Here is a 13,303-nt window from a genome sequence, read left to right as displayed (position 1 = left end):
AACAACGAAGCTGTGGGAGGCTACACACCAAGTGCAGGGAAATGGGATTACAATAGCATGGCACTTGATGATTGTTAGGAGGACGTGCCGTTCTGAAGGACTCCACAAACTACATTGCTCCACTGATTGATAAGGCGAGCCAACAGATTAAGGATAGGTCATGAAAATTCACAGGTTGAAGTGGATGTCAACCAATTGATTACTAAACCAGTTACAAGGGATAAAGAAACACAAAGTGCTGGAGTAACTCAGCAGGTCAGGCAGCATCTTTGGAAAACATGGATAGGTGACGTTTCGGGTCAAAACGTTTCACCAGTCTGAAGAAGGATCCCGACCTGAAACGTCACCTTTGCAGTCCTCAAGAGATGCTGCCTGAGTTACTCCAGCACTTTGTATTTCTTTTGTAAACCAGCATCTGCATGTCTTGTGTCTCATATTATCCAAAGGTGCTGGACCACTGAGTTCAAAATAGGAGATTCAGTTCCTTTCTTCGCAGTTGGGAAGTTAAAGTTAATGTATCAAATGTATCTGAGATGATATCGCCAAAGACAGACACGAAACGCTGGAGTAACTGGCAACATCTCTGGACAGAAGGAATAGGTGACGCTTCAGGTCGAGACCCTTTTTCAGACTGAGAGTCAGGGGAGAGGGAAACCAGAGATATGGAAAGGCAAGGTGAATTCATTTGAGAAGATCTGGGGAAAATGGACCGTTTATTTGAGCCATGACACCAATTAGATAAATGCCGAGCTAGATATGGGAAGATTGTGTTATATAGAACTAGATGGTATGTTTGTATGAATATTGAATTATCTCCAGATAACTAACCAATGTAACGTTTTTTCTTTTTTAATTTGTTAAGTGAACCACACGGTCTTATTCCAACTTTTTACTAATTTACTTCTTTTTTTCCCCCTATCTACTTATTTTTTTATTTTGATTGCTGTTTTTCTTATTTTGCTTTATTTATGGTGATAGTGTTGCACTGTTTTGTGTATATCTCTTAAAAATCAACAAAAATTAAAGTGAAAAAAAAAAGGAAAGGCAAGGTGTGAAAATGATAGATCAAAGCAGACGATGTTCAAGGAAGTGGCGTTTCAGGTCGAGATCTTCCTTCAGGCTATTCCTTTTCTCCAGAGATGCTGCCTGACTCGCTGAGTTTCTCGAGCATTTTGTGTCTATCTTCAGAGTAAACCAGCATCTATAGATCCTTCCTACACAATAAGCCTTCAGCTGGTAACATTCACCACACGCTGATTGACCATATCCTACAAAGAAGAATTTAATCAACCTCACCTCCGCATCACTGCCATATATCCTAGAGCTCACCACTGATTGAATTTGTAACTGGATAGTCACTTGGACCATAGCTGTAAGAGTAAGTCAGATAACTCAGTATTCTGTGCAGGAAGGAATTGGAGATGCTGGTTTACACCGAACATAGACACAAATTGCTGGAGTAACTCAGCGGGACAGGCAGCATCTCTGGATAGAAGGAATGGGTGATGTTTTGGATCGAGAAGGAGGGTCTCAAACTGAAACCTGATGTTCATATCCCCAATTTCCCTTCATTATCACCTCTTGATAACAACCGACCACCACGCACACAAAAGCTGGAGTAACTCAGCGGGTCAGGCAGCATCTCTGAAGAAAAAGGATGGGTGACGTTTCGGGTCGGGACCCTTATTCAGACTGAAAGTAGAGGGGAGGGAACTGGAGGTATGAAAGGGCCAGAAAAAAAGCAGGGCCGGCAAAACAGATGACCAAGGAAGGGTGGAGCCCACAATAGTCCATTGTTGAAGTCTGTAGAAGGGTCTCGACTGGAAACGTCACCAATTCCTTTTCTCCGGAGACGCTGAGTTACTCCAGCTTTTTGTATGCGTGGTGGTCCATTGGTATCAAGAGGTGAAAATGAATGGGAAATCGGGGATGCGGACAGTGGGACTAGTAGGATGACCAGGGGGGGGGGGGGGGGGGGGGGGGGAGGGATATTCCACTCATGCATGCTTGCTTTCTGCACACTGACAGCAACACATCAAGAGATAAAATAATTGCATTAATATGTAGGGAAAAGATCACTGGGGAAACAGATTAAATGGAAGAAATCAACAAGATAGCCGTACCGAGGAGCCTGCTCAGGAACGATGGGCAGAATAGCCTCCATCCAAACAGCTATCATCACCACAAGATTTGTAGGAGCAATGGTATATTGAAGGAACTACCCTAGGAAATGCAGATTTAATTGAGAAAGTTGAGTTGTAATTGGAGCAGTCCACCCACCAGTGCGAATATTGATTTCTCTAACTTCAAATGACCCTTGCATCCCCTCTCTCGCCGTCCCTCACCCACACTAGTCATCGCACTAGTTCCACTTTCGTCCTGCTCAGTTTCACTGCTTGTATCACCCGTTATCATCTTCCCCACAGCCCACAATGAACCATTGTGGGCTCCGCATTTCCTTGCTCATCGTTGCTGGCTTTGATTTGTCCTCTTGCATACCTTTCGTTCATATGTTCGGTGTAACTTTTCATATCTCTGGTTTCCCCCTCTCCCCTGACTCTCAGCCTGAAGAAGGTTCACGTGATTGATCCCTGGGATGACGGGTCATATGAGGAAAGATTGAAAAGACTAGGCTTGTATTCACTGGAGTTTAGAAGGATGAGGGGAGGATCTTATAGAAACATATAAAATTATAAAAGGACTGGACAAGCTAGATGCAGGAAAAATGTTCCCAATGTTGGGCGAGTCCAGAACCAGGGGCCACAGTCTTAGAATAAAGGGGAGGTCATTTAAGACTGAGGTGAGAAAAAACGTTTTCACCCAGAGAATTGTGAATTTATGGAATTCCCTGCCACAGAGGGCAGTGGAGGCCAAGTCACTGGATGGATTTAAGAGAGAGATAGATAGAGCTCTAGGGGCTAGTGGAGTCAAGGGATATGGGGAGAAGGCAGGCACGGGTTATTGATAGGGGACGATCAGCCATGATCACAATGAATGGCGGTGCTGGCTCGAAGGGCCGAATGGCCTCCTCCTGCACCTATTTTCTATGTTTCTATGTTTCTATTAAGTGTCTCGAGCTGAAAAGTCACCTATTCCTTTTCACCAGAGAAGCTGCCTGACCCGCTGATTTACTCCAGCTTTTTGTGTGGACTAAGATATTGTCCTTCTATTGAGGTGAGATTCTGTTATTTATTGCAAGGTGTATTGAAGATCGGGTTATTTATGAGCACCAGGGTTGACTCGTTTGGTTTCACCCAGTTTTTCACCATCAAATACAATAAATGCATTAATCAATAAAATACAAATGTATAAAATGATGAGAGGAATAGATCGGGAGGATGCCCAGAGGAGCTTTAAGGTGAAGGGGAAAAGCATTAATAGGAATCTGAGGGGTAACTTTTTCCACACAAAAGGCTGGTGGGTGTATGGAAAGAACTGCCAGAGGAGGTAGTTGAGGCAGAGACTTTCCCAATGTTTAAGAAACAGTTAGATAGGTACATGGACAGGACTGGTTTGGAGGGATAGAGAGAGAGAGGGAGAGGGAGAGAGAGTGTTCTATTTACATTTATAGTGGTGACATGTGAAACCCTGTGAGCAGACTGCTCCGGTAACACTGCAGATGCCCGCCCGCCCGTTCTCAAGTGTCTCTGTGTCACTTATTTAGCAGAAGGGTGGGGGGGGGGGGGGGGGGGGAGCACGTTTAAACCGGCTTACAACATCAAGGGCGGACACAAAATGCTGGAGTCACTCAGTGGGTCAGGCAGCATCTCCAGAGAGAAGGAATGGGTGACGTTTCGGGTCGAGGAACCTTCTTCAGACTGAGAGTCAGAGGTGACACATACATGGGGAGAAAGTTGGGGGATCTATGTGATCCTTTCCTGCTTTAAAAATCCCCCCCGACTCAGGTAGACAAAAATGCTGGAGTAACTCAGCGGGACAGGCAGCATCTCCGGAGAGAAGGAATGGGTAACGTTTCGGGTCGGGATTCTTCTTCAGAATGAGAGTCCTGGAAGGGGGGGGGGGGGGGGAGGGAAACGAGAGATATAGACGGTGATGTAGAACAAATAAATGAAATATATGCAAAAAAGTTACGACGCTAAAGGAAACAGGCCATTGTAAACAGGAGGACATGGGTTTAAGGTGAGAGGGGGAAAAGATTTAATAGGAACCCGAGAGGCAACTTTCCTACTCAGTGGGTGATGGGTGTATGGAACAAGCTGCCAGAGGAGGTAGTGGAAGAAACTGTCATACAACATTAAAAAAACATCTCGACATGAACATTGATAGGAAAGGAGTAGAAGGATATGGGCCAAACGCAGGCAATAGACAATAGGTGCAGGAGGAGGCCATTCGGCCCTTCGAGCCAGCACCACCATTCAACGTGATCATGGCTGATCATCCCCAATCAGTACCCCGTTCCTGCCTTCTCCCCATATCCCCTGACTCAGCTATTTTAAGAGCCCTATCTAGCTCTCTCTTGAAAGCATCCAGAGAACCGGTCTCCACCGCCCTCTGAGGCAGAGAATTCCACAGACTCACAACTCTCTGTGCGAAAATGTGTTTCCTCATCTCCGTTCTAAATGGCTTACTCCTTATTCTTAAACTGTGTCCCCCTGGTTCTGGACTCCCCCAACATCGGGAACATGTGTCCTGCCTCTAGCGTGTCCAAACCCTTAACAAGCTTATATGTTTCAATGAGATGCCCTCTCATCCTTCTAAACTCCAGAGTGTACAAGCCCAGCCGCACCATTCGCTCAGCATATGACAGTCCCGCCATCCCGGGAATTAACCTTGTAAACCTACGCTGCACTCCCTCAATAGCAAGAATAGGGAAATGGGACTAGCTTGGATGGGGCATCTTGGTCAGCATTGGCGAGTTGGGCCGAAGGGCCTGTTTCCGTATTGTATGACTCTAAACTTCACTATCCCAAAGGCCGTCTGCCAAGTCTGGAGGGCCCCGATGCTGAAAGTCGCCTGGCTATTCCCTCCATAGATGCTGCCTGACCCGCTGAGTTCCTCCAGCGCTTTGTGTTTGACCCAAGTCTTGTCAACCTTCTCACAAACGCTAAAGCAGAATACACCAGGACTCGGACAACCTAACGCCACCAAATAATGTATATGTGTAGGAAAGAACCACACAGATGCTGTACTGGTTTAAATCGAAGATAGACACAAAATGCTGGAGTAAGTTCAGCGGGACAGGCAGCATCTCTGGAGAGAATGAATGGGTGAGAGACTCTCTCGACCCGAAACGTCACCCATTCCTTCTCTCCAAATCATTTCTACAGTCCCGTTTTAGCATAAACACATCCAAAACTCAAACACAAACTCAAACTCAAACGCACTGTGGAATTCCACGGTTTGATTTGTTTGCACGGGGTTTGCGAATGGTATAAATCGCCTTGGGAACAGGTTCTGGTTCTGACCGAGGGATCCACAGCGCCAACTCGTCGCCGCCTCTCCACTCGCCGCTTGGAGCTCCGCCGCCTTCTCGCCAGCTAACACGTCCCGAAGCTGCTCGGAGTTACTTTTAGAATCAAGGCTCCCTTTCCAACACGCGTGCACTAGCTTACACCCAGACAGGCCGATGGAAGAAAATCCCATCTACCGGACTTTGTCGGAAGAAAGGTGAGGAAGAGAGGCCGGGGGTAGGCACAAAGTGCTGGAGTAACTCAGCGGGACAGGCAGAGTCTCTGGAGAGAAGGAACGGGTCGACACCCTTCTTCAAACTATAACCATATAACAATTACAGCACGGAAACAGGCCATCTCGGCCCTTCTAGTCCGTGCCGAACACTTGCTTTCCTAGTCCCATCTACCTGCACTCAGACCATAACCCTCCATTCCTTTCCCGTCCATATACCTATCCAATTTATTTTTAAATGATAAAATCGAACCTGCCGCCACCACTTCCACTTTAAGCTCATTCCACACCGCTACCACTCTCTGAGTAAAAAAGTTCCCCCTCATGTTACCCCTAAACTTTTGTCCCTTAATTCTCAAATCAAAACTCTCATCTATCCCCACCCATATCTGACTTGAAGGGTCTCGATCCGAAACGTCACCTATTCCTTTTCTCCGGAGATGCTGCCCGACCCGCTGAGTTACTCCAGCACTTTGTATCCTCCCCTTCCTTGTCTCTGTGGTGAAGGAAGAGCTCTGGACCGCACGAACTCTCACAGTTATAGTGTCATATACATTGTGGAAAGGCTCTTCGGTTCAACTTGCCCACACCGGCCAACATGCCGCAGCTACACTAGTCCCACCTGCCCGCGTTTGGTCCATATCCCTCCAAACCCGTTCTATCCATGTACCTGTCTAACAGTTTCTTAAACGTTGGGACAGTCTCCCAGCCTCAACTACCTCCTCTGGCAGCTTGTTCCATACACCCACCACCCTTTGTGTGAACAGGTTATCCCTCAGATTAAATCCTACATAAAAACATTAACTCTTGATTTAATATATTAAACACACACAGCAAACACACACACAACCCCGCTGTCCTTTTTAGGCGCCGGCCCTTTAGAAGAGAGGCTTTATCAAGTTGGTCTCAAGGTAACTTGCAGAACCACTCACGTATTCCATGAGACGGCAGACCGGCCGAATGGTCTCCTCCTGTGTGGATTCTACTAAATGATCTTGACTGCATCAGAAGCCGCGCAGTGTTGTGGTACTATCTTCCATCTTGCTGGCGAGCCCGAATTTAGCACCGTCCACAAAATCACCTCTAGTGTTGAGAATCGCGTTACGTTACATGGTGGTTCCCAGCGCTAGAATATCTCGGACTTTAGGCAGAGAGAGGGGGGGGGGAAAGATCGTGCGTCTCGTTCACTCGTTGGAAACTTTTGCTAACTCCGGTTCTCGCACCTGTCCCACGCGACCGGCGAAAGGGGGTCGGTTTAAGCTGCTGCCCTCTCCCTCTCTCCCCCTCCCCCCCCCCCCTCTCTCTATGTCTGTCTCTCTCGCTGTCAGACTAAACCTAACGCCGCTGTAGTCCCAGACCTACAAAGCGATCTGTCCGAAGAAGGGTCTCGACCCGAAACGTCACCCATTCCTTCTCTCCAGAGATGCTGCCTGTCCCGCTGAGTTACTCCAGCATTTTGTGTGTATCTCCTGAACCCAGGGCACACTTGCAAACCAGCCGGCTCGAAACAAGGAATGTTTCTTTTTTTGCGTAAAAAACGGGGGTGCTGAGATTCGGCTGAAGTTTCACCTGAAGGCCGTGGTGTAGGAGGAGAAGGTTCCGTGTGTGGTACTCACCCTTGGATGGGGTTCGCTGGCTACGGATTCTCCGCAGGCCGTAGCCATTTCTGTCCATTGCTCGCTCCTTGCGTCCGCCGGTCCCCTCGCCGAGCGCTGTTGGCAGAAAACAGCCAGTTCCCTTTTAGGGTCTGTGTCCGTACACACACACACATAATAAGGCAACCTTTACGCTTTCCCATGCTGTCCTCCTCTCGCCTCGCCACTCCTATAACCCCCCCCCCCCCCCCCCTCCCCCCAAATCCCAATTCTGGGAGGGAGTTGAGTTAGTGCGGGCTGCTTCACGCAGCGTTTCCAGGGATCTTAGAGTAAACTCCAACACGGGCGCAGTGAATTTCAAGGCACAAATGCCCATCTTCACCTCTTCTGAATCATCTGAATTTGCAGTCGGCAGGGTAGTACTCTGCACATGGCCACCTTTGCGTCCTTGTCGGCTTCTCCTGGCAAACAATGATCTATTCTACATGTTCCTTCATTTTCCATCTCTTTTGATGTCCCGTTTTCACACCCTGCCCTTCCTCATCTCTGCCTCTCAACTTGGCTCCCAGTCTGAAGAAGGGTCTCGACTCGAAATGTCACCCATCCCTTCTCTCCAGAGATGCTGCCTGACCCGCTGAGTTACTCCAGCATTGTGGCTGTGCATGTAAGACCAGGCACTTGGGAGAGAGGGGTACCGCCGTTCCGCCTTGCCCACCACCCCCCCCCCCCCCCCCCCCAACCTGCCCTCCCCCCTCTCTCCGGGGCTCAAACGCGGGTGCTTTGGAAGGGCTTTGGTGAAACGATTATGTTGTGTTGCTTCCGCTCAGTTGTAAAAGAAAATAACTTCACCCGAGTTATATAAACACTAAATAACTTATTTAAAGGTGGCCTTAGATTATAGAGTCACTGCCTTGGAGCGGTAGAGTTGCTGCCTTACACAGCGCCAGAGACCCCGGTTCGATCCGGACTACGGGTACTGTCTGTGCGGAGTTTGTATGTTCTCCCCGTGACCGCATGGGGTTTCTCCGGGTGCTCCGGTTTCCTCCCACACTCCAAAGACGAGCAGGTTTGTAGGTCAATTGGCCTCGGTAAATTGTAAAAGTGTGTAGGATGGTTTTAGCGTGCGGGGATCGCCGGCCGGCGCGGACTCGGTGGGCCGAAGGGCCTGTTTCCGCGCTGTGTCTTTAAACTAAACTCAAACGACTAGATAGTGTCTTGTCCCTTCAAATCCCCCCTCCCCCCAGATTCAGTCTATTACCTAGAAGAGTCAACTCGGGAGCTCCTTTTGCCAATTAATCTCCAGAGTGGATTTAGCCAAACTTTCAAGTGGAATTTCGAGCGTTAGTTTAGAAGGACGTTTCTTTATCGCCGCTGCCACTTCTGCGCGGCGGAGTTTCATGTCCATCTGCATAACATGCACAGCCACAAAGGGGGAGGTTATCTCCGGTTAATGAAAGTGGATCCGGGACACACGCTGACCGAGGCTGTCAGTAACACTGAGCGACGAGAGCAGGTGAGGGGGACAGTGCTGAACATGTCACATCTCTGCTCATCGGCGCTGCTCAGTCACAGACTGTCCAGTCCAGCGCGCTGCAAGCAACGCCACAACACCAAGTTGCACAGCGCAAACTGTATTTAACAGTGCAAAGGTCTGAAGAAGGGTCTCGAGTCTCTATTCCTGTTCTCCAGAGAGATGCTGTCTGACCCGCTGAGTCACCAGCATTTTGTGTGTGTCTTTGGCGATGAATGTTTTTCATCCAGCTTTTTGTGTCAATAATTTAGACAATAGACAATGGACAATAGCAGCAGGAGTAGGCCATTCGGCCCTTCGATTTAATGTGATCATGGCTGATCATCCACAATCAGTTCCTGCCTTCTCCCCATATCCCCTGACTCCGCTATCTTTAAGAGCCCTATCTAGCTCTCTCTTGAAAGTATCCAGACAACCAACCGGCCTCTGAGGCAGAGAATTCCACAGATTTCGGTGCTATCGGCAATTCTTTTGGTATCAGTGTGGCTTTGAGATGGAAACGAATATTGAGTTGAGGTTCCAACCCTGAGATTAGAATGAAACAGAGATAGACGCTGAATGCTGGGGTAACTCAGCGGGCCAGGCAGCATCTAATGCTACTTGTGTGTAGGGAGGGAGTGGATGAGAAACTGCCGTGAACAGGTGCGGACGGAAGGGCCTGTTTCCAAGCTGTACCTTACAATCAATGCAATCATTCAATCCATGACCCTCGACTATGTCAGTATTACGATACGAGGAGATAGAACTTTATTTATCCCAGGAGAAAAATGATTGTGTGTTATGTGGAGGGGTAATATTACATATGACAAACTTTTCTTCGCCCCCCCTCCCCCCCCCCCCCCCCCAATCTTTCAGGTGGGAATGGTTCTCATCAAGGTGACGTTTCGGGTCGAGACCCTTCTTCAGACTCATCCTAGGGACGACAGATGGCGCAATGGGCTAAGTGTTCGGCTGGCAACCGGAAGGTAGCCGGTTGGAATCCCGCTTGGAGTGCATACTGTCGTTGTGTCCTTGGGCAAGACACTTCACCCACCTTTGCCTGTGTGTGAATGTGTGTGAGTGATTGGTGGTGGTCGGAGGGGCCGTAGGCGCAGATTGGCAGCCACGCTTCCGTCAGTCTGCCCCAGGGCAGCTGTGGCTACAGAAGTAGCTTACCACCACCGAGTGTGACTGAGGAGTGAATGAATAATGCGATGTAAAGCGCCTTGAGTATTAGAAAGGCGCTATATAAATCCCCATCCATTATTATTATTATCCTTCTCATCCTCCTGTCTGTATGAGGTGATGGATGAAGCTCTGAAAGTTAGTTGAGTCTATTTCATGCAACGTATACCCAATGGCCCTGCAAAGACCACAGCTGGAAGTGACGGTGGCCGGTGCTATAGTTGAGTGGCTTTGCTATATAGACACAACCCGACTTACAGAATAGGCGACTTATGTAAGCAACGCGTTAAGCCCCACTGTTTTATATCCGAGTTTGGCGTCTCTGTATCCTTGGGGGGCAGTGCGCTACTGTGCATGCGGCTGTTCATGCAAGCCAGTTGGCTTTTCTCGTGGATGCTCCCCTCACTTCGGAGCTCCCCCCATAGTCTCCGTGTCGGAGCTCCACCCATAGTCTCGGCGTTGGAACTCCTGCCATGGTCTCCACATCGGAGCTCCTCCATGGTCTCCACCTCGGAGCTCCCTCCATGGTCTCCACCTCGGAGCTCCCCCTGTGGGCTCCGCGTTGGAGCTCCCCCATGGTCTTCACATCATATCTCTTCCAAGGTCTCCACATTAGAGCTCCGCCGTGGTCTTCGCGTCGGAGCTCCCCCCGTGGCCTCCATGTTGGAGCCCCCCCCCCCACTATGGTTTCTGCTTCACTCCCCCATGGTCTCCATCTCGGAGCTCCCATATAGTCTCCACCTCGGAGCTCCCATATGGTCTCCCACCGGAACCACACTACGATAAGTACATCTACACGTGCAGAGTAGCGCTTCTGTTTCCTGTGCACATCACATCTGACTCATGCCAGGGTCCCACTGACCCTTATGTAAGCCGGGGAGCATCTGTTGTTTGTGACTTTGCATAAGGGATTGACATGTACATCTACTGACCATCGCCGTGTTCCCCATCTACCTACTGCCAATGTTGCCGTTCATTTCTATCATCAGCTTCTCACTTCACACCATCAACACTGAACGCTAACATATCCATTTTAGCACCAGGACGAGAGCAGAGCTTTGCATGCAGGCCCCACTGCTTTTTAAGCTTGGCCTACCTCCCCGCACAACATGGATGAAGCAATCTTCCTTCTCGCCGGAGTTGGCAAAGTCTTTCCTTGCTTGATGAATGATGGGACCTTTGGCATCTTTGCTGCGGAGATAACTGGGTCTGTTGGAAACGATTTTTCCTCCACGCGTGCCAAACATACGCCACAGGCATCAGAGGTAGAAGACGTTGTGTCTTCGCTCCTGGCAGATTGCGTCGTCTATGTTTCAATGCAATGCAAGCAACATGCCAAGGATTCAGAACGTACAAACTCCATACACACAGCGCCGGAGACCCGGGTTCGATCCTGACTGCGGGCGCTGTCTGTATGGAGTTTGTACATTCTCCCCGTGACCTGCGTGGGGTTTCTCCTGGTGCTCCGGTTTCCTCCCACACCAAGGATGTACAGGTTTGCAAGTTGATGGATTCGGTAACAATGGTACATTGTCCCTAGCGTGTAGGATAGTGTTAGGGTTCAGGGTGATCGCTGGTCAGCGCAGGCCTGGTGGGCCGAATGACTGTATCTCTGAACTAAACTAACCTTATTGATCAGCAGAATAGTGCTGGGATGACTTTGATATTCTTCCATTTCCACTTTGTTAATTGGCCAAGGTTGTTGTTGGACCTTTCAATGTACACTTTGTGTTCTCCATGCTATATTTAAGAGGGAGTTAGATGTGGCCCTTGTGGCTAAAGGGATCAGGGGGTATGGAGAGAAGGCAGGTACGGGATACCGAGTTGGATGATCAGCCATGATCATATTGAATGGCGGTGCAGGCTCGAAGGGCTGAATGGCCTACTCCTGCACCTATGTTCTATGTTTCTATGAGAGAAGGTGTCTCTATGAAGTACTCACTATACACACTGGAAAGATATCCAAGATAGAGTTTTGTGTTGCCACTCTCCAAAGGAACACTGTTGAGTTTCACCCTGAGTGAAAAGACATTCCAGGACAAGGGGTCACAGCTTAAGGATAAGGGGGAAATCCTTTAAAACCGAGATGAGAAGAACTTTTTTCACACAGAGAGTGGTGAATCTCTGGAGCTCTCTGCCACAGAGGGTAGTCGAGGCCAGTTGATTGGCTATATTTAAGAGGGAGTTAGATGTGGCCCTTGTGGCTAAGGGGATCAGAGGGTATGGAGAGAAGGCAGGTACGGGATACAGAGTTGGATGATCAGCCATGATCATATTGAATGGCGGTGCAGGCTCGAAGGGCCGAATGGCCTACTCCTGCACCTAATTTCTATGTTTCTATGTTTCTACATCTCTGTGTGAGGACACCTCCTTTAAAATTCAAGCGTGTGAGGTACAAGAGACTGACCTACAACTAAGAGAAGAGATTCCGGAATTTCAGGCCAAGTTTCCCTAACATAGGAAGACTAATGGGAAAGATTGGAGATGAAGATTTGTAGTTTCCAGAGAATCCCAGGGCCAAAGAAGAAGACAGTGCACTAAAGCAGCAATGATTCCGATCTGATTCCGATCTGCTTGCTGTTTATGTTATCGTGTGGATCACACACCAGTGATGCAGAGTGAATGTGAGCTGTTTTCTCAAGGCCAGGGAAGGACCCAGTGTCGGCTTGTAAAACAATTAGTTCAGCTGCTTTAAAATTCATGAAGTGTTTGGGAAATCCAGCAAAAAAACGCTCTTGGCACTTGATGAAAGAGGGCCTGACATAACAAATCGCCCCTTGACACACTTAAGCAGTCTTAGACCACCATCGACGTGCAATCAGGCTCTGTGCTTACTGTAAGGTTCCTACCCCCCACCTTTCCACCACTGTACTGTGTTAACTTTACACTAAAGTCTTCACTCTTAATCCCTTGCCACCTCTCGTAGTTGAAACCAAAGTCAGGAGATTTATTTTACAAGATAACCCGTAAAATCCATTCAATGTCTGTTGTCACATTATATGTTTGGATTGAGAGACTGTTTGAGCTCAATGCTGGTTGAAATGTTTTATTAAGACAGGGCATGCAAACCGTCGGTGTTATCTTGTTCGAGAGTTAACAAGTGCTGCAGCTTTAGTTCGATTTACGGCTGTGTAAAAGTGCAGGGTAGGAACAACATTTTGGAAGAGAAGCAGCAGCATCATGTTCCTCATGTTATTCATATTGTATTTAAGAAAGAACTACAGATAGAAACATAGACATAGAAACATAGAAATTAGGTGCAGGAGTAGTCCATTCGGCCCTTCGAGCCTGCACCGCCATTCAATATGATCATGGCTGATCATCCAACTCAGTATCCTGTACCTGCCTTCTCTCCATACCCCCTGATCCT

The 13,303-nt window shown here is 48.4% G+C and overlaps 1 protein-coding gene across 5 annotated transcripts in view; it reads right to left on the bottom strand.

Annotated features, from left to right (window-relative positions):
* Window positions 1-8,630, bottom strand: part of ano1 (anoctamin 1) — a 173,824-nt gene extending 165,194 nt beyond the window's left edge. For 3 of the 5 annotated variants that reach the window (XM_033038710.1, XM_033038712.1, XM_033038713.1), the window contains exon 1: window positions 6,576-6,894. In XM_033038710.1, the coding sequence (XP_032894601.1) occupies window positions 6,576-6,648 (73 nt within the window). In that variant the 5' untranslated portion in view covers window positions 6,649-6,894. Of the gene's footprint in view, window positions 1-6,575; window positions 6,896-7,259; window positions 7,356-8,496 lie in introns of those variants that run through there. The other 2 variants (XM_033038711.1, XM_033038714.1) reach the window with 2 other exon arrangements.
* Between the last annotated feature and the right edge of the window lie 4,673 nt (window positions 8,631-13,303).

The sequence above is a fragment of the Amblyraja radiata genome, chromosome 20 (assembly GCF_010909765.2).
Source record: "Amblyraja radiata isolate CabotCenter1 chromosome 20, sAmbRad1.1.pri, whole genome shotgun sequence".
In the NCBI taxonomy this organism is placed as follows: domain Eukaryota; kingdom Metazoa; phylum Chordata; class Chondrichthyes; order Rajiformes; family Rajidae; genus Amblyraja; species Amblyraja radiata.
Note: the sequence above shows the minus strand (reverse complement) of the source record. Positions and strands in the feature narration are given on the sequence as shown.